The following is a 23,320-nucleotide window of genomic DNA, read 5'->3' as shown; positions in this document are numbered from 1 at the left end:
GCTGACTTCCACGCCGTTTTCTCTTCCGGACTTCTTTGGGTGAGTCTTCAAGCTTTCCTAGCTGTATAGACTGGATCCCACCTTCGTCGCCAGTGTTAAGTCCGGAGAATAATGGCGCTTGAGACGAAGCATTTCTAACAACTCTTTATTGTCTGCTTCCAATCTATGAACAACCCGAGCAGAGGCACGCAGGCCTCTATTTATACCTTCTGATCCCCGGACAAGTTCAACCAATCACAAGGCGGTCTTTTCCCGCCTTGCGCATGTGCGCAAGGCCGGCGCCACTCAGTCTGGTCCCGGGCAGCTTTTGCAAATGCCCGGGACTCTTGCAACATCCCGAGCCTGCTTTTGCAGGCTCAGGACACAACAACTTCCATGTGCAAAGTTTGCCAGCCGGGTGTTTTGGCGCTCTCAGCAGCAATTCCTATTGGCTTTTGAAAGCCAATAGCGAGAGTAGCACAGCTCATGCAAAAGTTGAAAAAAAAACATCAAAAAAAGGTGCCGGAACGCCGTTCTGAGCATTCTATGAGGAAGAAAAAGCCCTGCAGATTAGTCTTCAAATATCGAAAAGGAGGACATGTAGGAGGACACTTTTCAAGGGAGGACAGAACTTACAAAAGGAGGACTGTCCTCCCTAAAGGAGGACGGTTGGTCACCTTACTAATCAACTTCCTCTAAACTGAAAAGTAGAACATGGGCTTTGGAGATGTATAGGTCTGTTACCTGCTTTCTTGAAACTTGCGGCTTCTTAGGGTTTTGTTCAAGATTTTCATAGAAGTAGCACATTCAAGGGCCGGGTGAAATAAGGAAGGAAGGAAGGAAATTCCATGAAGATGACTTAGACGAACAATACTTCCATACAAGATAATCCTCATCTTCTAACCCTTTCTTTACTGACCGTTTGAAGTTACAGTGGCACTGAAAAAGGTGACTTATGACCAGTTTTCACACTTACGACCGTTGCAGTATCTCCGTGGTCATGTGATTAAAATTCAGGCACTTGGCAACTGGCATGTATGTATGACGGTTGCATTATCCTGGGGTCACGTGATTACCATTTGTGACTTTCCCAGCCAGCTTCTGACAAGCAAAGTCAGTGAGGGAAGCCAAATTCCCTTAACAACTGCATGAGTCACATAACTGCAGTGGTCCGCTTAACAACTATGGCAAAAAAAAAAAAAAGAGGGTGTAAAATGGGGCAAAACTCACTTAACAACTACCTTGCTTAGCAATGGACATTTGGGCTTCCATTGTGGCCATAAGTGGAGAACTACCTGTACTCTCACAAAGGGCAAGGAAATAATAAAGTGGTTTTTCCACCTGGTTTATGTTTAGGCCCGGATTGAATTTGACAGGATTTGTTTTTCTGAGCAAAGACACGGATCATTCCCCAGCATAATGTTCAAAATCACGTTCCTAAAAAGTTGCTGAGGCTGAGAAACAGTGCTCTACAGCAGGGGTAGTCAACCTTGGCTCTTTTATGACTCGTGGACTTCAACTCCCAGAATTCCTGAGCCAGCTAAGCTGGCTCAGGAATTCTGGGAGTTGAAGTCCACGAATCATAAAAGAGCCAAGGTTGACTACCCCTGCTCTACAGGAAAACTTTTGCTTTCCCATTGAAATAATGGCTGTGTTACTAAATAACTATGTTCCCTTTTCCCTGGTAAAACTTTTATCCAGGAGACATTTCTGGCATACCAGAGAAACAGTCTGCAGTTCTGTAGAGTCAAGCTATTCTTCTCTTGGCAGGCGTTTCTCTTGGCAGGCGTTTGACTGAGAGGGGGAGGAGGATGTTAGGCCTTGTGCTGCAAATTTCCTTCCTTCTCTTTTATGACCTGTAGCTCTTTGAAAGGAGGCACTGTGCTGCCTAACACCAGCCCTGTCCTTCCTTGGCAAAGCCCTCACTGAAGAACAGGAGGAATGTGCTGAGAATGGTCTTTTCAAACCCAGTCATTGCCTCTCAGCAATCCTTCAGGTGACTGTTTTTACCCCTAGATCTCTCTTCTGACTTGATCTTTACCGGATTTGCATTCTGGTATTGCTAAGTCAAGTCACCATCTAGGAAAGAGAACAGAGGGACTTGTGATAGTGTATGGCCACAGCTACTTGTTTGAAAACCTTCACAGGATCAGCTCCTACAGTAACAGACCAGTGGCCCATCTAGGCCAGCTTATTCCATCTTGTGACCAAAGGGTCTCTCTGGGAAGTCCACAGAAATAATAATTGTTTTTGATCTGAGAATGGCACCTGGGCTTTTTTGTGACTAATAGTCACTGATACCCTAACCCAGGGGTAGGCAACCTTGGCTCTTTTATGACTCGTGGACTTCAACTCCCAGAATTCCTGAGCCAGCCATGCTGAGGGGAAAGGGAGAGGTTTCCAAGCTGAGCCATGCTGGCTCAGGAATTCTGGGAGTTGAAGTCCACGAGTCATAAAAGAGCCAAGGTTGCCTACCCCTGCCCTAACCCTCCTTGACCAATTCTCTTATGAAGCCATCCAAGCTAGTAGAGGTCGTTGCATCTTGAGGCAGAAAAACCATAGTTGTTTAGGAGAACAGCCTTATATTGATCTGGAGTCTCCCATCTCTTAACTTTGCTAAGTTGTAACTTCACAAGAGTTTTAAAAAATGTCCCACATAATGTCATGCAAGGTTAATGCGTTACATACAACGCCTATGTTTGTATAATGCTGAGCCAGGATTTTTAATTATACAGGTACTCCTCAACTTACGACCACAATGGAGCCCAAATTTTATGTTGCTAAGTGAAAAATTTGTTATCTGAGTTTTGCCCCATTTTACAACTTTTCTTGCCACATTTGTTAAGTGAGTCACTGCAGTTGTTAAATTAGTAACACGGTTGTTAAGTGAATCTGGCTTCCCCCGTTGACTTTGCTTGTCAGAAGATTGCAAAAGGGGATCATGTGACATTGTAACCGTCATAAATGTGAGTCAATTGTCAAGCATCTGAATGTAAATCACATGACCATGGGGATGCTGCAACGGTCATAAGTGTGAAAAATGGTCATAAGTCACTTCTTTCAGTGCCGTTGTAACTTTGGTCACTAAGCGAACTGCTGTAATTCGAAGACTACCTGTAGTTTATTGCCTTAGTGCAGTAGCTCCCAACCTTTTTTATACTCCGCACCCTAGAACGCTTCTGATATATTCTTGCACCCCTTAAGTTCAAAAAAGTTCAAAATAACGGTAACGAATTATGCATATACACTATAATTTTGAAGCCTCTAAACCAGTGGTGGCGAACCTATGGCACGGGTGCCAGAGGCGGCACTCAGAGCCCTCTCTGTGGGCACGCGGGCCGTCGCCCCAGTCCTAGACCTTCAGCTGGGTTTTATAAAACCTTTTCGCTTTAGGCCTCCGCCGCCATGTTCAAAAAAAAAAAAAAGGTTCAATCAGTCAATTTCAACTTCTTGCGGGAAAAAAAAAAGATCTTGCAAAGTTGGAATTGATTGATTGAACTTTTTAGTCCCATCCAGTCTGCGGTTACCACCACAGCCACGTCCACCCAATGGGCCACACCCACCCGGCACTCGACGATGCAAAGTGGGTTTTGGGTTGCAGTTTGGGCACTCAGTCTCTAAAAGGTTCGCCATCACTGCTCTAAACCCAAGTTTTCGCACCCCCTAGGATATCGTCTCGCAAGCACCTCTGGTTGGGAACCCCTGCCTTAGTGGCTGATTCACATGAAAACCTAAGTTGTGGTGTGTAGGGTTTGAGTTAGCTAAACTCAGACTAAGCCAACCACAAGTTCCTTAAAGACATGCAAACGAGGGAGAAAAGTTGATTCCCAAGCTAGAAGCATTTTTGGTATTATTAGCTTCCTCTTCATAATTACTCAGTCTGTTCTCCTCCAGATATGCTAACCTGTCATTTCACCATAGAGATGATGGTTATGGAAGTCTAACATCTAAAGGGCACTAGGGTAGGAAAGTCACATCCAAAACTAGTGTTTGGTCTCCTCCTCTGTTTTCCAGTGCAGTTTTCTACTGATGAACATCGTGCATCTTTCAGCATTCGCATCCAACATCCACCTACTCCCAAGCTCTACTATCCAGGCTCATCCAGTGGTGGAGCTAGTGAAGGTGAGTGTGCCAGATGGATAGTAGCTGTCCCAAGATTTCATGTGGGAAGTATTCCCTGCTGGATCTCACCTGAGATTTGGAAAACATGAAGTTAAATGGTATTCTTGAATATCTGCAGGTGGAATCAGGTATGCTCATCCCTTTCTAAGTCCACTTTCTCCAGGGTTACGCTGTGGTCTTTTAAAACAGGACAAAAAAGAAATCAGAAAAACGAGGGGTCCTTTGTGCGCTCTGAGCTTGGTTGTTTTTTTGCAGAAGTTTCATTACCCAAATTAGGTAACATCACTGTTAGCACTGATGGTGTTACCTAGTTTGGTAGTGAAACGTCCCTGCAAAAAAAAAAAAAAACCCAAGCTCAGAGAGCACCAAGGACCCCTCATTTCAACCCTGAGCTACAAATATTCTCCTTTATTGAAATCAGAAAAGTGCCCAGAGAGGCCTGTCTTTACCCATTGCCATGTCAGGCACCCATTTGTAGGCACTTATTAGCAAATTGTGTAAGGTAAGGGATATTGTGTTTAGGATGAGAGTAATTTTTCCTCTCTAGAAGCCAGTCTAAACACTGCACTAGAGGAAGATTGTGGTGCCCTGATCTGCTGTTGGTGGAACAGTCTTTCCAGGAGCTAAGTGGCTTCTGGAGTATCCTTGCTATTGTTGTTATTCATCACTAACTATTAATTGCTTGAGTTTTGGTTATTTACGTATTTATTTATTATCAGGTTTTGGTGCTGCTCCAGTCAGAACATTCTAAGCAGCTTATGATCTGCCTGTTGTAATAAAGGTGGAATCATGAAAAGCATAAGGAACAGCAAAACTAACAGGGAAGAGTCAGTCTGACTTTCTTTTAGTCTGAAAAATAAACATGGTGAAGAAGAGTACAATTTTTGTTCATTTCTTAGACATCCTGCCAAATCCTTCTCCAGCTGAACCCTCTTGCTGACAATCCTGTTTTGTTTCTCCCAAGGAACCTACAACATCAGTGCCCTGGTCACCATAGCTACCAAAACCTTCATACGCTATGACAAACTGCGAGTGTTGATTGACAGCATCCGCAAGTTCTACCCCACTGTGAACATCATCATTGCAGATGATAGCCCGGACATCGAACATGTGCAGGGACCCCACATTGAGCAGTACTTCATGCCCTTTGGCAAGGTGGGAGACATGCTAGGGGAGTCCTCAGGCCTAGCCTAGGCCATCTTCTTAAAAATACTATAAGTTTGGGAAGGATTTAGTCCCAGAGGTTTGGTGAGTAAAGAAAGGGTTTGAGGAACCTCTGCTAAAAGGAGCTCACTCCGTTGGCCTTTTATGCTGGGAAACATTTCTATGATTTGAAATTTGTTGTCGTGGATTGAACAGGATTTCACTGGGGTTGATTTCTCAGGAGGTTCCTGAACATGAAGCATGGAAAACCTGACAATCACGTAACTAAAGAGATCCAGACCCCTGTGACTAGGATAAAAGTTGCCTTGTATTTGTAGGACAGAGACCAAGGCCGAACTCATTAAGACCATATTATGGAGTCCTTGGTTATTTTCTTGCATTATCCAACATCTTCATTGCTAGAAGGGGGCAGGACTCATATTGAATCAGGGTATGGGTAAAAGGAAGGTGATTGGTAGGAATCTCATGTGGGTTGCAGGAGTAAATCTGCAGCTCCATAGAAGATTATTTAGTTATTCAGTTGACGATGCCAGGATGAAATGGATGGTAGTAATCAGAGGGTTTTGAAAAGGTTGACAGACAGAACTCGGGATTATAAAGTCATTGTTAAGGCACTGGTGCCAAAGTTTGAGTTATGAAATGATAAGGTAGTAATTTTCAGTGCTTTGTGGCTAAGCAACAGGAGCAATCCAGTTATTTGGCAAAAGGATTGTCAGTAGCGATGCTCATAAATAGTCTTATTTTTCTTTTTCCTCTCCGTCCTTTCTTTCTAGGGCTGGTTTGCTGGTAGAAATCTTGCCATCTCCCAGGTGACCACCAAATATGTTCTGTGGGTGGATGACGACTTCATTTTCACACCCCGCACCAAAGTGGAAAAGCTGGTAGATGTCCTTGAGAAAACTTCCCTGGATTTGGTGAGTTCCTGCCCCGTGGTTGCTTTTGCTGGCTCTGGATCATTTATTTCACCATGCTGGCTGAGGAATTCTGGGAGTTAAAGTCCCACACATCATCAGGTTGCTGAGAAACAGTGGCCTACAGTGGTTACAGGTGGTTTTCTGGAATGAGGGGGATGCTTTGAGAAGCAGGTGTGAGGCTTTCAACAGATGTGGTAGATCTCATAGTTGGTAGAGAAATGTGGAGGCAGGCTTAGTCCATGGCTGTGATTTGAACATCTCTGTATCCCATAATATGAAGTCAATCAATTTTGACTACAATTGATAAAGAGACTAAAAAGAGAGACTCATTCCCTTCTAAATTTGCAAAAGTCTATCACACAATGGTTGCTTTTGGATGTAGTGTTATTTAAATCTCCAGTTCTTGATTCTGGCTTAATTTCTTCCAAGATTTAAATTTATTTAAATAAATCAAGATTTCAGTAAATCTGTTATAGCCACCTACTTCAGCAGACTCTAGGCGGCTTACAAAATCTAAGTTAAAATAACCAAAAACATAATGCAGTATGAAGACCTCAACCTTGTCCTGTTCGTCTCTTGGTTTTGGTTTCAGCATAGTTTTAAAATCCTAATCTGTGTAGTTTTAACGTTTGAATTATTTTTCACTTATTTTATAACTTATAAGCCACCCAGAGTCCCCTTACAGGGGAGATGGGTGGCATAAAAATGTAATAAATAAATAGACAAAGCAAAACAAAAATGGACATTAAAACAAAATTACAAGGATAAGAATAATGAAATAACCTCCCTTGAGAAACCATTTTTTTCTGCAGATAGAATCCCCTTCACATACACATAGAAGTCCACACCATCCATCCTCAACATTGTTGTTTGTTTTCTGCAGGTGGGTGGAGCAGTACGGGAGATTACAGGCTACCTCACCACCTACCGAAAACAGATCAGCGTGCAGCCTGGTGGTGAGGCTGGAGATTGCCTGCGAATCCGTCAGGGCTATCACCACATCATTGAAGGTTTCCCTGATTGTGTAGTCACTGATGGCGTGATCAACTTCTTCTTGGCACATACAGAGAAGGTGCTGCAAGTTGGCTTTGACCCTCGCTTCAACCGGGTTGCCCACCTTGGTGAGTGATTCTGCCAGCATGGGAGATCCTCAGCTTGGGACTCGTATCTAGAATAGAATATAGAATAGCCTTTGCTTCCTATATAGGAGATAATAAGATATAAACCAAACCACACAAACAATCCAAAGGGTGAACTTGGGTTTCCTTTGATGTTGTGGTCCAGTTTTCTCAACCTCGGCAAATTTAAGAGGTGTGGGCTTCAACTCAGTGCTGACTGGAGAATTCTGGGAGCTCCACACAACTTAAAAGTAGCTGGGATTGAGAAACGTTGTAGTCTTAACAGAATGCTTGTGTCGGATTTGTGAGCGCCAACGGGATCTGCAGTAAGTTCTCCTTATTTATTTCATTCCAAATGTTAACTGGCCTGTAGCAACTTCTACTCAAGTCAACAGGAAAGTTCAAAAAGCATGCACAGAAGGATTGTCTGTCGAAGAGTCATAGACTAGGCTTAATTTTTGTCCTTTGTTCTGGGTATTTCTAACTGCAGAGTTCTTCATTGATGGCCTGGGTATTCTGCATGTTGGTTCCTGCTCCAATGTTGTGGTAGACCATGCCTCTAAGATCAAGCTACCGTGGCTAAAATCGGTAAAGGAGAAGCAATATGCCAAGTTCCGCTATCCCAACCTAACAGATGGCTTGATGACCTCCAGACAAAAAATGCTCTACTTCAAGAACTATTTCAAATGCATGACAGGCAATTAGTCTTTAGTGAGAGGGTGCTGAGCCCCAACCTTGACAACTGGCTCAGCCCTCAAGTGACTTGGGTCTCAGACAGCCTGCTCTGGCAGCTAGCCACAGCTCTTGGCAAACAAGCTTGCCTGTCTACTAGCCAAATGCCCAGAACTCAGGGAGGCTTCAACACTCTCAGGTCTGAAGAGCAACTTGAGAAATGAGCTCCATGCTGCTTAAAAAACAAAAAACCTGTGTTCTAACAGAATTAATTGGACAAGCCATCTTCCAGACCTTGTTGATGAAAGGAGGATGTTGTCTGCTTGTCATTTTGTCACTCTGTTTCACTTATTTTGCATCTGAACTGAACCAGATTCTACGGGGAGTGATTCTGGAAGAGGCTGCCCCATGAAGCCTGGATGTTTTCACCTCTCCTGGCTGAGAGCAGCCAACTGCTTCTGTTACATTGGACTCCCCTTCCAACTTTGGGCTAGCACATACCTATAGGTCACGTCAAAAACTTGCAGTCTCTGGCAATGTCCCAGCATCCTTTACCTCCAATTAATTTAAACTACAGAAGGGGACAGGATCGGAGGTGGATAAACCTGAATACTGGGACTTTCTCCAGCATCACAGTTTTTGTGCCAAGGTTTCGAAGTTGAGCCTCTCTGTCCCCAGCTCCCTCCAACCTCAAAGTGACAAATGTTCTGGGATATTTTGAAGTGCCAAAGACTAATGATGGAAAGCCACCACCAGAGGGAAGCCTTGAGGTGTGCATTGCAGCAAAGCAGCCTTGAAAGGCCACAGATTTATCAGGTGCATTCCAGATTGGAGGCACTCCCAGGCTTACAGCAAAAATGGCCTGATATGCATGGACATTGGAGGGTGGACCAGCTTATTTTCTATGGTGATAATGTTGTTGTTTTTTTTTACAGTGAATTAGAAAGACTGTCCATGACAGATTGCCATTTTTTTTAATTATTATTATTATTATTATTTTAGACAGAATCCATTTCCAAAGCTTCTTCTCATTCCTTAAACTTCTCCATCCCAGATCTCTGGCTTTTTAGTTCCAACCATGGAACCTTCTGCACCACTGTTTTTCCTAAAACTATGATTTATTAGGGAGGTTTTAGAAAAACAGCACAAATCAAGGCTGGGGAAAGATTCTGCACAATAGTTCCATTGCATGGGGTTTGGCTCATAGCATCCGTAACCCAAGAGGTTGTAACCACTCAGGCTCCATTCTTCCTTCTGCCTATTTGTGTCCTTCTTCCTGGCAGCTGGGCTGCCGAATTCATTGAGATAAAAGTATCCAAGTACCAGCCTAACAGGTTAAGATACGTGTGCATTTTTAGCATAGGGAGTGACAAAAACCAGAGACGTAGGGTAGATTTCAAAATCTCTGTAGCACGAGTGTTATAGGAATTCATACAGACTGTTGTTCCTTGCTGCAAAAGGACAAACTCTTCTTTCCTCCGAGTTGCTAGAATCTCAGTGGTTCTCAACCTGTGGGTCGGGACCCCATTTGGGGTCGATCGACCATTTCATGGGGGTCACCAAGCAAGGCTGTCCGCCATTTTTTTTGTCCGCCATTTTTTTTTCCTTTTCCAGCGGGTGCCTTACCTCCCTTGGGCTGGGCCAGCTGGTGGTTGGCCTGCTCCATCTCTGCCGCTTGCCAGCTACGCCTCGGCCGGTGCCGGGGGGCGGAACCACGCATGTGCGGCTCTCCCGGGCAGGGAAAGTCCTCGATTTATGACCGGTTGGGTAGTCCTCGACTTACGACTGGTTTAGTCCTCGACTTATGACCGGTTTAGTCCTCGACTTACGACTGGTTTAGTCCTCGACTTACGACCGGTTGGGGTCGCGGCATTAAAAAGGTTGAGAACCACTGTGCTAGATGAACATTTTAAAAATAAAGGACTGTGTAGGATATGCTTATTGGACATAAGATATGGATTGAGTATGGCCTAGGAAACCATAAGTACTGCAGCAGTCGCGTTCATGCTTATATGGGAATAAGCTGCACTAAGCACAATAAGACTTGTAAGTACTATTTTATTTGGAATTAAGTCCTGCTCACACCACCAGAACAAGGCAGCAATAAATTAAGTACACATAAAAGCTTTTAAAAAATGGCACTGCATTTTGACACTCCCCACCCCCATCCCACCCTCACCCCGCCAGTAAGTAGGAAAGAAATTCCACGTGATAATGAAGTGGTTGCTCCCCTGCCTGAAATGCTGATTTTGATTAAAAAAAAAAGTTCAAAAGCTTGCTTATTTACATATTTATTGTTCAAGGATGGTTGCATAATCAGCATCCAACTATGAGCTGGTGCTGTCCAGGAAAACCTTAGCTACAGTACTTGATGCTGCTGAGGGTATAAAATGAGTCTATGGAGATTCTCAGTCAATCCGGGTCGTGGTTGTCCCAAAGGTGCTTTTTCAGGAGGCAACTTGTTTTTTTTCTTTATAGACGTTTCACTTCGCCTCCGAGAAGCTTCTTCAGCTCTAATATTGTGCATACTCCAAAAACGTGAATCAATTCATTAACTATGTTTAGCATTTGGTCCTACCGGTTCCAACAGCAATTCTGATCTGAGAGGATCTCTCTGGCAAGGAAAAGAAAAAAAGGAGGTGCCCCAGTATAAAAGAGTACTTTGACGGAATTGGCTTCCTTTCTTTTCTGGCAATCAAGCTTTTCTATCATTCCCATTGAGCATTATTTCCTAGGTTGAAACCCTCTCTTCCTTTTGGCCTCCATCATCCTGTGATGACTTCAATTTCTGTTTCCAGGAAAGTAATAAAAGATTTTTTTTTAAATTAATACAATTTTGTTTGCTGCTGTGCTCTAAACTTTTCTGGTAAGGGTTCAAGAAGAAAGGAACCAAGAAAGGTGAGTGCACGTAGCAGCCCTGACACTGCAGTTGTGGACTTCTTCAGACTATGTAGCCCATGGAAGTTGTAGCAGGAGGAAGAACAGCTGAATCTAAGAGCCTGGCTCTTCTTGCCAGTCTGCTCTTTCCTTGACAATCCAACTTTCCAATAGTAGGAGAAACGTCGTCTCGTAGGCAGTCTGCTGCCTTTCCCAAATCTCTGGGACCTCGGGTGGCTTTGTCCTGGTAGATCTTATTGTCTTTTACCCTTGGCAGGAAGAAAAGTTATACCCAGATGGTAGGATCCTTCTGTTCCATGTTTTCCTGAGCAAAAACCAAATAGAGTTATCCATGAGGCACTATGCCGTGTATAAAAAAAGCTACTATATACCTTCCCAGCTCGTGTTACCTGTTAACCTCTGTGCCTCAAGCCCATGCAGAGAGGTGCAGAGATTCCCCCAGTGGATGGCAATCACTGCTAAGGGTAGCAAATGGATTCTGATGATGATCTGAACTTTCTACATCTGTAAATAATGATTGTAATACAGGTTTTTTTTCCCAATCTGGTACCTGCTTTTTTAGCTAACCTACATCTTCCATCAGTTCCAGCCAATGTGGCCATTGAGTGGGGTAAGGGCAAAACATCAGCTGCACATTAAGTTGGAGAAAGTTGTTTTAAGAGATCTGAATTAGAAAATTCCCTGAAGGACAATGTTCTGGTAGTTTTTAGTTAGAAAGGAAATGGACGGATAAAGTTCTTGCCTTACCTAAAAGGGCTTCAGATAGGAGCATGCACCTGGAACTTCCCCTTGAAGAAGGATAATGTGACACCTAATTTCCTGATTAATCCTCTGTTTCTGCACAGGCTTCTGTTCTCACTTGGATATTTTTTTAAAAAATCTCTAAAATTGTATTAGCCATTGAAAATAACCAGTAAAGCCCGCATTGAAAAAGTAAAGACCTACTTCTAAATAGCCTCTCAAGGAGCAAATCTGGCTAGTTCACCAGAACTGTGGGGTGGGGGTGAAAATTGATTCAAGTAAAACTGCTGCCATTAAATACAGACTCCAAATAATTTTCTACATTTGACTATAAGATTCAGGCTAAATTGCTTGTATCTACAGATGTATCTCCTGGGTGGGACATTAAATGACAGTCATGTGCTGTTTGAGAACTGGGCTACAGGTGCCAGGCCATGCTCCCCTTCCTCCCCCATGCCCCATACAACAGCCTGAACATTTCTGTGCCAATTCTCAGTGATCCAGGTCATGGTTGTCTCACAGGTCCTTTTTCCAAGAGGCAACTGGCCTCTCTTGTTTTTCTTTGTATCTACAGATGTATCTCCTGGGTGGGACATTAAATGACAGTCATGTGCTGTTTGAGAACTGGGCTACAGGTGCCAGGCCATGCTCCCCTTCCTCCCCCATGCCCCCATGCCCCATACAACAGCCTGAACATTTCTGTGCCAATTCTCAGTGATCCAGGTCATGGTTGTCTCACAGGTCCTTTTTCCAAGAGGCAACTGGCCTCTCTTGTTTTTCTTTGAAGACGTTTCGCTTTTCATCCCAGAAGCTTTTTCAGTCTTCAAAGAGAAACAAGAAAGGCCAGTTGCCTCTTGGAAAAGCACCTGTGAGACAACAGCCTGAACAGAAAACAAGGAGGAAAGAGGCTTGTTTTTCTGCTCTCGGACCCTTACCGTGGTTTGCTGGAGGTAGGATACAGCGTCATGAACGGTGACAAAAATCTGCTGAGGGGTTAGGTGATGCATGAGGCCACAAAAACTCAAGGTCTGTAGGACATTGGCTGGGTGGATAAGAAGAAAAGAGAAGGCACATAAGTCTCATGCCACCTTTGGGTCTGACTCGCATGTACACAGCAGCGGTCCCTTCCTACTTCCACAACACAACAGAATCTGTATATTACTCTGAGCCACGAATCATGGGATCTTGAAAAAAAATCTGATACTGTAATTATATGGATGAGTAAACTAGTACTTCAGATCAAGTACTTCAGCATCACCGCTCTTTCCAAGGCCCAATCTCTCATAAGCCAGTTGGAAACAACTTGAGCTTATTGTTGTTCCAGTGTTCTGTTCAGAAAAGCTGAGGGGGGCAGTGAGAACTCCCTGTTGCATGTCAGCTATCAAGAACCCCTTCTCCTCCACATGAAGTAATAGGGAAGCTGACAGGAAATGAGAAGTTGCAATCACATGGCCTCCTTCCTTAACAACAGCAACTAAGATGCTAGGATTGTGATCGCTATGTGATGTCACATGTCATGCATTGTGACTGCTGTGCTTAGCGATAGCACATCCTGTCCCAAGTGCCATTTTAAGCCAAGATCTGCTTGTAGAATGAACGTAAGGACAGAGAGGAAATAACAAATGCAGCTTCACCACTTCCATATGTGCATCATGATGTTGCTTGAGCATATAAAAGGGACAGAGCTTGCTTTGCAGTGGCATGTGGTGCTGCTTGTTTCACGTTTGACAGAAGCATCAGATTTCTGAGCCCTACTGAAGTGAAACTGATTGTTCGGGTGGTCTTACAATGTTTATTTTAAAAGGCCATAAAGAGAGGGAGGGGAGATTCAACATATGTAGACCACAGACCTAGTGATGGACATCTACCACATGACACCCTCCTCCAAAACAGGTGTCTATGGATCTTGGTTTGAATCACCCATAACAATCACAATGGCTGGTTTTTTAAAAAATATATATAATAAAATGATGCATTCAATCAAGCAACCATCAGCTCATCTCCTTGTCTTTGATGCCAAGTTAGGTGACTTGTTGGAAACACCCTATGCCATGGATTTCTGGGTCTGCATCAGATAAGTTAGTTCCATCACCCATTCTCCTTTGTATGTGAGAATCTATCCATGCAGGAAATGTACAGGATGTCTCTTGTACATGTACGTCTTGGATTTCCCATTGAGGGAATTGACAGTAGTCCACTTGATTTTGCTTTTAAGGAACAAGTGAAGTGGGCCAATCACACCAATTAAAAAAATGTATACTCTTTCCTGATGAAATAGACAACTTCTTAACTTTTAGGGGTTTTTTTGGGGGGGGGGAGGAAAGTAAATTAGGGTAGCTTTTTCCTACATACTATCTTTGAATTAAAGGTCCCATAATGGATTCCAACTAGAGACCGTTGAAGTTCTAGTCTAATGCCTCTGAAGGCCATCAGGCTGAGGAACAGTGAACTAAAATAATAGGAAGATTGATGGCACTTCTTACTTCACTCACCATTACAGGCAGACAAATGTATCTGAATGCCGGCTTTTTGACATTCCACACACACCTAAAAGGCAAGGAAACATTTGTAAAGAAGCTTACGTGGGGTTTTTCAGCCATTGCAGGTATACTGTAGCACCAATCTAATGGCCAAGATCCTGATGCACAATGATCTTTTATTAATTTTGGCACAAGGAGGTGACATCGTTTGTGTTCCACCCCATGGTCTATTATAAGTAGTCTGTTATACTGGGGGCAGCTGTTTTTCCAATTCAGTATAAATAGGCATGACTCTAGTTCATTTGTTAATATCACATTTTAAAAACAACCCATTTAGGCCCTGGTGGATTATAATTCTTCTCAAAGGACAGTTTAAAGGGGAGAAGAACATTATTTAAACTGACCCAATGCAATATAGATGAGTGAGGAAATGCTGTCTGGAGTGAGAAGCTAATGGCTTCTTTAAAAAAAATATCATTTCACTGTAATGTAATAATGTGGAAAATCATGCTCTAATTCTGCATGTTTGTGGGCTCAATGTGTTTGCAGACAAAACCCTGACTATTGACCAGATCCTTACCTCATCTGATTTTCTATATCAGGGGTCCCCAACCCCCAGTCTATGGACCAGTACCAGGCTGCAGTATGCCAGCACTGGTCCACACAAACAAGGAAAGCCCCAACCACAGGATGCAGGCAGCACACATAAACCATGCCTCCTCCGGCCTGTGGAAAAACCTCTCTCCACCTAACTGGTTCCCTGGTTCCCAAAAGGTTGGAGACCTCTGTTCTACATCACTCAATTCAACTACTGAGATGCTGGTGCACTGCAAAGCCAAGGACCAGCCTGAAGTATTACTTTCAATTTCAAAAAGGTCTTGGTTTCTGAAAAAGATGAAAATGATGGGCAGATGCAGTTCAGAGCTGTTAGGAAAATCTGCCCACTTGCACAAAAAAAGACAAAAAGGAAATGGGTGTAGAAGGGAGCATTCTGCAGGAGAATTGCTTTAAAGTCTGGGACAAGGGGCATCCCAGGATATTGGCTTGGTAACTGGTTATATTCCCTATGGCTGCCATTTGGAGAATGGGAGAGCCCGGCCCCCACCCCGTAACAGTTATTGTCTAGGAGTACTGACAGCATGTTCTCAAAACTTCTGTCGACTTATAATTACAACTCCAGATGTGTCCATCAGCCAAATGTCCAAGGCTCCCAATGTAACAGAACTTCTGTTGATTTTAGAGTCAACTGCAAGTCTTCTATACTTGCAGCTGAACTCAAACCAAAAAGCTCAGGGCAAATATGGAGTTTAGTTGTTGAGCAGTGACCCAGAACTACCAACAATGGGGAGTCCATGTTTCTATTCAAGAGGTCCCTCTGATTTGACTGGACCTCTGGCCAAAGGAATTTGTATCTTCTCTAGCAGTCTCTAGCTCTAGAAGAACTGATGAACAGAATGAAATAGAATGGAACAGAATGGAACGCATTTGGGGAGGGCCAGAAAAAGAAAGGGCAGCCTTGTCCACTTTTGATCAGAGCCCATCTGTCCCTTTTACTCAGCCTGTGACAGAATGTCCTAGGTCAGAGACCCCCAACCTTTTGGGCACCAGGGACCGGTTCTGTTGAGAAAGGTTTTTCTGTGGACTGGAGAGTGTGTGGTTTTGTGTGCTGCCTGCATCCCACTGATGGGACTTTGCTTGTTTGTGCGGACTGTTTGTGGGCATGCCGTGGCCCATTACCGGTCTACAGACCGGGGGTTGGGGACCCCTGCCTTAGGTGGATCTGATTTTGGTGAAAAAGGATTCCTCTTTAAAGAATGAGAATCATGAATCGCTCCAGGATCAAAAAATAAATAAAACCCAACTTGCAGGCAGTATCAATCCTGCCCTCCTCAAAAAGTCTGAACTATCAAGAGATCAGGAAATCTCAAGGTATTTCAGGGATTGCAACATAGTGAACTCCCACAGGGTCAGGTGAGATTCTAGCCATCTTAAAATTTAAAAATATCTGTACTTTTCAGGATCAGAATCAATCTTTATTACGGTCACAGATCAGCACAAAAGTTAAACATTAAAATAAATACATTCTCTAGACATTTTTGGAAAATGACTAAGCAAGGTAGCTGATATGAATAAAGATCTTTAGTTCTTTAGGTCTTTTTTCCTTATTATCATTGCAGCAGCACAAAATTTTGCTACTGCACGAGTGGTGTTTGGATTTGAATCCTGAAGGAGATGGTTCACATACAGTAGAAGTTATCTCCCTAGAAATCTCTCTAATAGAGGAAAAAATACACCTTGATCTGATGTCCCTGTAGAACTTGTAGTGCAATTGGACATGTGAGATATTTTCAGCTTCCCCACTGCCACATGTATACATTTGCTCAGCTATGGGGTTTTATCATCCCTGTCCTGCAGGAGTGCTGAAGGGAGGATATTAAGTCTGGCTCTAAAAAAGGCTATTCTACCCTTAGGAAAAGTTAGGTCTTTCAGATACCTTGCTGGTTCCCACACACCCCATTTAATCTGATTTCTGCTGTAGAGAGATAACCTGTTAAGTTCTAGCTCCGTAGTGGCGAACCTATGGCACACGTGCCGCAGGTGGCACGCAGAGCCCTCTCTGTGGGCTTGCGCACCATTGCCCCAATCCTAGGCCTTCAGCTGGGTTTTATAAAACCTTTTTGCTTTAGGCCTCCGCCGCCGTGTGCAAAAAAAAAAAAAAGGTTCAATCAATCAGTCAATTTCAACTTCTCGCGGGGAAAAAAAAGATTTTGCAAAGTTGGAATTGATTGATTGAACTTTTTAGTCCCACCCAGTCTGCCATTATCACCACAGCCATACCCACCCAATGGGCCACGCCAACCCAATGGGCCACACCCACTCAATGGACCACGCCCACCCAGCACCCAACGATACATAAGTGGGCTTTGGGTTGCAGTTTGGGCACTCGGTCTCTAAAAGGTTCGCCATCACTGTTCTAGCTGAAACTCCACCTCTCTTATTCTATTGGTAACCACTTGCTTGGCTTGATCGTAGTTTAGGGATATTGAAAACGGGGGAAGGTCCATAGAAGGCCAGTTTATGCTCTATTGCCTGTTTCCAGGGAGGGGGAAATTATCTACCAGAACCAAAAGGAGTCAAACCCTCTGGGAAGAATTGAATTTTCAACCAGTAAATTATCATCATCTTCCAGGCCCTTACCTCAATTCGAGGCATTCCTGTCTCAATTCTCAGCTGGGAGTTTGATGTCCCACTAGGTGCAGCTAAAATGGATCTCAGGAATTTTGTTTCTAAAGACTCCTTCTTCAAAAAATAATTCCTTTTGTGCCCCCATTGACAGTGTCTGCATCAGTGTTTTAGCCTTAAAGAGTTTTAAAGCTGCAGGGACTAATTGTCCTCTGTCTGTGTAAAAAAAGCATTTGATAGCATTTGAGGATCTAAGGGTTGATTGAATTGTGTGGTCCAGATGTGCCTTTCAAATACCTTTCATATGGAACAACACCCCAAGGTACTTGAATGTATTGACCTGTTCTAATCTAGATTGTGTCCTTCTACCTTCCAAAAGTATTGAATAGCTCTTTTAGGAAAAACTAGGATGTTCAATTTTTTGAAATTGAGGATCAGATTATTTTGTCTACAGTATTTTAATGTTGCTGAAATAGCTCTCTTGAGTCCAATAGGGGTTTGTGAAATAATAGCGGCATCATCAGCATACAGAAGTATTGGTATTTTCAATTGTGCTAAGTTGGGAGGAGGGAAGTCTGGGTTAAGCAGAATATCAATCAAGGAATTAATATAAAGATTGAAAAGGGAAGGGGCCAAGATACGTCTGTACTTTTAAATTTTGGAGATCAGCAAGTACTGTTCTGAGTGTGGTAGATCCCTTGGGCTCCAGTTAAGGAAAGTTCATCTGGAGACATATTCTGAGTTTTAATCTTGATTTAATTTCAACATTCACTGATTTTGACGCTTGTACTTCTCCAGCCTTACTATTTTTCAATCCTTATTCCCCACTACACAGACACAAACACACATATTTGTCTTTTGATACCTGGATAAGGAGCCGTGCGCCAGATGAATCCACAAAGGATATTCCACTGCAGTCAAAAATCACAGCCTGTACATCTAAGCCTATATAAGCAGATAAGACAGAACCCATATCAACCACACTCAACCACTGCAGCGCCACAGATTCAGCCTAACAGCTGCCATATGCTACCCTGCACTTGTCCAGGAACACTTTGTTCTCTAGATGGTTTTGCACCAGCAAAGACTAAAATGAAATTCTGGACCCATGCATACATTTCTTCTGTAAAACAGCCGGCATAGAAGAGAATTATCCTAACAAACCATGTCTAATAACTGAATACAAGCACAAAGAGAGTTCAGCCTAGTATTCCCACATGGGATGGACTTCAATTGCCATAACCCCCAGCTGGATAGGGATTGAAATTCAACAACTCTGGAGGCATAAAATTAGGGATTTTCCACCATGGGGTTTAACATGTATATTTACACAAGGAAATTGCCCAAGAACAAAATGGAATTAACCTTTGATTACCTGAGCTAAGCTTCTTTTCCAAGACACAAACGGTGCTGTCCTAAAGAAAAAGGGGAAAACCCAACAATTAATTTCTATTTACAAACTGAAAGAATTGACCTATGCCATTTTACATCTAATAGGGCAGGGGTCTTCAAACTTGGCCCTTTTATGACTTGTAGACTTCAACTCCCAGAACTCCTCAGCCAGCGTGCCTGGCTGAGGAATTCTGAGAGTTGAAGTCCACAAATCATAAAAGGGCCAAGTTTGAAGACCCCTGTAATAGTGGGTCAGAGACAGTTATTCATATGATGTGACTGTTTTCCACCAAGGATCTTTTGAACATTGTTGGGTGGGAATCTCGTTATCATAGAAAACCACCCCCCCCCCATATTCAGTTTAACTAGAGCAGCTGCTTTGACTTACCCCGCAGGGTGAAAAATAGCAACATCTTGACTTATACCCCACTTAGATCTCCACATATATAAGAGCTACTGTACAGAATTCACTCTCTTATAATTGAGTAAATGTGCCCACAATTCTGTAATCAAAACCCATCCCTTTTTACATATGTCATAATGCATGTAGAAAGAGTGGGGGTTGGCCACCATTTTGATTTTTTTTCACCACCTGAAAGTACCCCTGACTCTCTGGCTGTTCCTCTGGGCTGGATGGCAGAACTGCCCATGGTGTACAACCAGTTCTAAGCACCAGAATCAATCTAGTTGTCTCAGATGAGACAGAAGACATTGTAATGTGTGTTTGCTTTTTAATAACAATTATAATCCAATACAGTCTTGACAAAAGAAGCTTAGCATCAGCCTTAAAATGATATCAATAAAAGTCATTAATAAATATTATGGACCTCTTAAATCTAATCTAATCTAATCTAATCTAATCTAATCTATCTGAATGCAGATGGAATAAAAGCACTTTAGCTTAACATCATCAGGCTTGAGGTCATCCAAAACTCCAGGATCAGGTATTCAGTTTTTAAAAAAGAGCTTAAAATAATATCTCTTCCTTTAGCTAACTTTTACTTCCATGAGCATTTCACCACCTGGCTGGAGTAACATATGGGTGAACTTGATTTTTTTTAAACTGAACTCACAATACTTGGTCTCCCCACTATCACTCCAATCTTTTACCAGGAGTCTTACCACTGTAGTGATGTCCATTTTTATCCTGCTGTTAAACGGTGGATCCTCAGACTGTTTGCAGTCTTGCTGCAGCCCCACAAGTTTGCTGACAATATCTCTAAAAAAGCTGCGGTTTCCATAATAGATGGGGGCCTGGTAACTTAAGATCTTCACACCTGGGATCTCAAAGCACTAAGAAGAAGAAACAGAACAAATGGAATAGAAGCACAGAATCATAGAATGTATGAATACATGTTCACTGGGTTTGGGAAAGGGTTATGGCAGACTTCCCCAGTCTGACACCTACCAAATAATTTAGGTTACAAATCCCATCATCCATAGACAACTGTGAGCAGGGAGCTACCCACAGGAATGAATGAAGAGAAATTGGAGGATATAACCCAACATTTCTAAAGGGTACAAATTGTAGGGAATTAATAATTGCCATGTTGTGCAAATTAATTAATTAATGCAAATTAATCTTGGCTGGGCATGTCAGGCGAGGAAATTCACTGAAGAAAGCATGTATATTGGGAAGAATTAGTGATAAAAGAAAACCAGGCCACCAATGAAAATGATAGCTGGACACCATCAAAGCTGACACCAGTCAGAGCATAGAAAAACTCAAAGAAGCAGTGCAAGATTGGAAGATGTGAAGAGACCTGGCCCGCACAATCACCAAGAATTGGACATGATTAAATGGATAACATCGTCATCATCAATCTTTGCTATACTCCTATTACAGACTAGATTTCAGAGTCTCCACTGTAGCACAAGCATCCTTCTTCCTTAAAAATTAAATGTTCTTGTTAAGTTCTATGCAATAAAATTACATTTCTAGAAAATCTCTGAACTTCTAGAATTAGAACATTATAACAACCTGTTCTCATTCAAAGAGAGTTTTCCCCCCTTCATTAAGAATAAAACAACCTCATCTTGTTCCCAAAGCAAGATGATCCTATATTAAGGCAGCCTCTACACATATCAGCACAGGAATTAGTCCTGTTGAGTTCAAAGAGACTTTCTCCCAGCCAGGTAAGTAGGAACAATTTCCACCACTTTTTACCTTGCTGTTGTACTTGACGGGCTTGTAGATTTCCGTATCCGCTGCTCGGCCCAGCACAGAGCATTCAGCCCTGTAAAATAAATAAATAAATAAATAAATAAATAAATAAATAAATAAATAAATAAATAAATAAATAAATAAATAAATAAATAAATAAATAAATAAATAAATAAATAAATAAAAATAAATATAAATATAAATAAATATAAATAAATATAAATAAATATAAATATATAAATATAAATAACGAGAGATAAAAAACGTGAACACCAGGAAAAGTTTAAAAAACTATAAAAGTTTTAATAAGTTAAAATCCTAGCTTTTGCTGGCCACTGCCAGCATCATCAGGGATCAATCTAGGTCAATGGGAGCGCTTATTTACATGACCAAGCTGTTTCAGCGCCCAACCCATGGATGCCGTCATGGGGCTCAGTCGGCCAATTGATGTTCCGGTCGCAGTCTCCATATCATTAGCCGGTTTATCCTCGCTACTCTTATCCTCATACACCTTATTGCTCACTTTCCTCCCCCCCCCCTCTTTTCCGTGTTCCTATGCTAGCTTCATACTCTGCCTTGCTAAGCGAGGATAAACTGGCTAATGATATGGAGACTGCGACCGGAACATCAATTGGCCGACTGAGCCCCATGACGGCATCCATGGGTTGGGCACTGAAACAGCTTGGTCATGTATAAATAAGTGCTCCCATTGACCTAGATTGATCCCTGATGATGCTGGCAGTGGCCAGCAAAAGCTAGGATTTTAACTTATTAAAACTTTTATAGTTTTTTAAACTTTTCCTGGTGTTCACGTTTTTTATCTCTCATTATGAGTACACCCAGGAATCATTCTTTTATTTTTAGTACTGTTTTTAATAAATATAAATAAATAAATAAATACAGAGTAAAGTAGATAGATAGCCTTTATTGTCATTTTTTACTGTGGGCAAACTGGCACACATTAAAAATGAAATTCTGTTGCCTGCTCTCAAAACAGTGTACATATAAACATGCTATGTACAACATATGTATAGAATAGCCTTTGCCCAAGAAACATGCAGATAATATTTTGGTGGCCATTGGGGACAAGGAAGAGATAGCATTTCAAAAGGATATAGTCTTAAAGGACAATCTGCATATTTACATGGATGTTTGGAAACCAAGGAGGACTTAGCCTAGGCCAGTGGTGGCAAACCTATGGCACGGGTGCCAGAGGCGGCATTCAGAGCCCTCTCTGTGGGCATGCGCGCCATCGCCCCAGTCCTAGGCCTTCAGCTGGGTTTTATAAAACCTTTTCGCATTAGGCCTCCGCCACCGTGTGCAAAAAAAAAAAAAGGTTCAATCAGTCAATTTCAACTTCTCGTGGGAAAAAAAAAAGATCTTGCAAAGTTGGAATTGATTGATTGAACTTTTTAGTCCCACCCAGTCTGCCGTTACCACGGCAGCCATGCCCACCCAATTGGCCACGCCCACCCAATGGGCCACACCCACCTGGCACTCAATGATGCATAAGTGGGTTTTGGGTTGCAGTTTGGGCACTCAGTCTCTAAAAGGTTCGCCATCACTGGCCTAGGCCTATGGTTGACGACAAGAAGTGGGGCAGAAAATCCGCCTTAATTATTATGATTCCCTTTCAAGAATGATCTTTTTGGCACACTTAACAAGAGGATTTTGCATCCCAACAGCTGGGCTTTAATTTAGCATTCAGCAAGAGAATGTAGCAAAGGAAGGACCACTACTATGAAGTTACCTCTGTGTGCGGCATACAACAGTCATCATGGAGAACACAACTCCCACTGCCAGGCCAAAGTCCACACTAAGCACAACCACGGAAAGCCACGTGACCATCCACACAGCCTGTAAGAGAATTGAAAAGACAATAATAGAGCCACCCAATTCCAAACCAGCACAGAAAGTTCCAAGGGTTTCAGTGGAGACCATCCCATTCCAGCTTATCACAGCTTTAAATTAGGAAGTGTCTTCACACCTTATAAGTTAAAAGAATGGCAAAATAACAAATGCAGTTTAATAACAAGAGCAATAATAGATTCCAAATGCACATGCTGAGCACCTATATAACAGTTATAGGAGAAGGAACATCTACAGTATAAGGCTTCATGCTAGATGTCAAGAGATTCCCAGATGTTATTGCCACTTACGAAGTCCACATGGCTGATCCTCCACAACTCAGGTAAGTCCCGGAACTGCAGAAACATCTGTCGAAGACTGGTGACATTGATACAAGCTAGGACAGCCTGACATGAGAAAAGAAATCAGGAATCACATAAAGAGACCCTGTCTTTTCAAAACAGGTCAAGATTGACTAGTGGGATGGACCTGTCCTCTCTTGCTCAAATCTCATTTCTCCTCTTTTACCTGAAAAAAAATCCTCCTTCCCAATCCCATCCAGGGTCTTCTTGGTGCAGCAATTTCCTCCTACATTAATAAGTTGCTACCACCAAGTACGAATTGTGGGTTTGGTCCTTCCTAGGA

At 42.6% G+C, this 23,320-nt stretch overlaps 2 protein-coding genes across 2 annotated transcripts in view; one reads left to right on the top strand and one right to left on the bottom strand.

Annotated features, from left to right (window-relative positions):
* Nucleotides 1–8,218, top strand: part of B4GALNT1 (beta-1,4-N-acetyl-galactosaminyltransferase 1) — a 24,911-nt gene extending 16,693 nt beyond the window's left edge. Inside the window, exons 6-10 of the mRNA XM_015823983.1 lie at nucleotides 3,994–4,101; nucleotides 5,066–5,256; nucleotides 6,039–6,179; nucleotides 7,063–7,300; nucleotides 7,788–8,218. Of these exons, the coding sequence (XP_015679469.1) occupies nucleotides 3,994–4,101; nucleotides 5,066–5,256; nucleotides 6,039–6,179; nucleotides 7,063–7,300; nucleotides 7,788–8,002 (893 nt within the window). The 3' untranslated portion in view covers nucleotides 8,003–8,218. The remainder of the gene's footprint in view (nucleotides 1–3,993; nucleotides 4,102–5,065; nucleotides 5,257–6,038; nucleotides 6,180–7,062; nucleotides 7,301–7,787) is intronic.
* Nucleotides 8,219–11,132: 2,914 nt separating this feature from the next.
* Nucleotides 11,133–23,320, bottom strand: part of SLC26A10 (solute carrier family 26 member 10) — a 28,495-nt gene continuing 16,307 nt past the window's right edge. Inside the window, exons 11-19 of the mRNA XM_029285682.1 lie at nucleotides 22,987–23,082; nucleotides 22,578–22,684; nucleotides 20,831–20,900; nucleotides 19,786–19,956; nucleotides 18,647–18,686; nucleotides 18,137–18,216; nucleotides 14,101–14,155; nucleotides 12,544–12,650; nucleotides 11,133–11,171 (exon numbers count right to left, since the gene is read on the bottom strand). Coding sequence (XP_029141515.1) covers nucleotides 11,133–11,171; nucleotides 12,544–12,650; nucleotides 14,101–14,155; nucleotides 18,137–18,216; nucleotides 18,647–18,686; nucleotides 19,786–19,956; nucleotides 20,831–20,900; nucleotides 22,578–22,684; nucleotides 22,987–23,082 — 765 coding nt within the window. The remainder of the gene's footprint in view (nucleotides 11,172–12,543; nucleotides 12,651–14,100; nucleotides 14,156–18,136; nucleotides 18,217–18,646; nucleotides 18,687–19,785; nucleotides 19,957–20,830; nucleotides 20,901–22,577; nucleotides 22,685–22,986; nucleotides 23,083–23,320) is intronic.

Source organism: Protobothrops mucrosquamatus, unplaced genomic scaffold (assembly GCF_001527695.2).
Source record: "Protobothrops mucrosquamatus isolate PMUCROS unplaced genomic scaffold, P.Mucros_1.0 scaffold2064, whole genome shotgun sequence".
Classification (NCBI taxonomy): Eukaryota; Metazoa; Chordata; class Lepidosauria; order Squamata; family Viperidae; genus Protobothrops; species Protobothrops mucrosquamatus.
The sequence above is the reverse complement of the archived record's forward strand: the minus strand, read 5'-3'. Positions and strand labels throughout refer to the sequence as shown.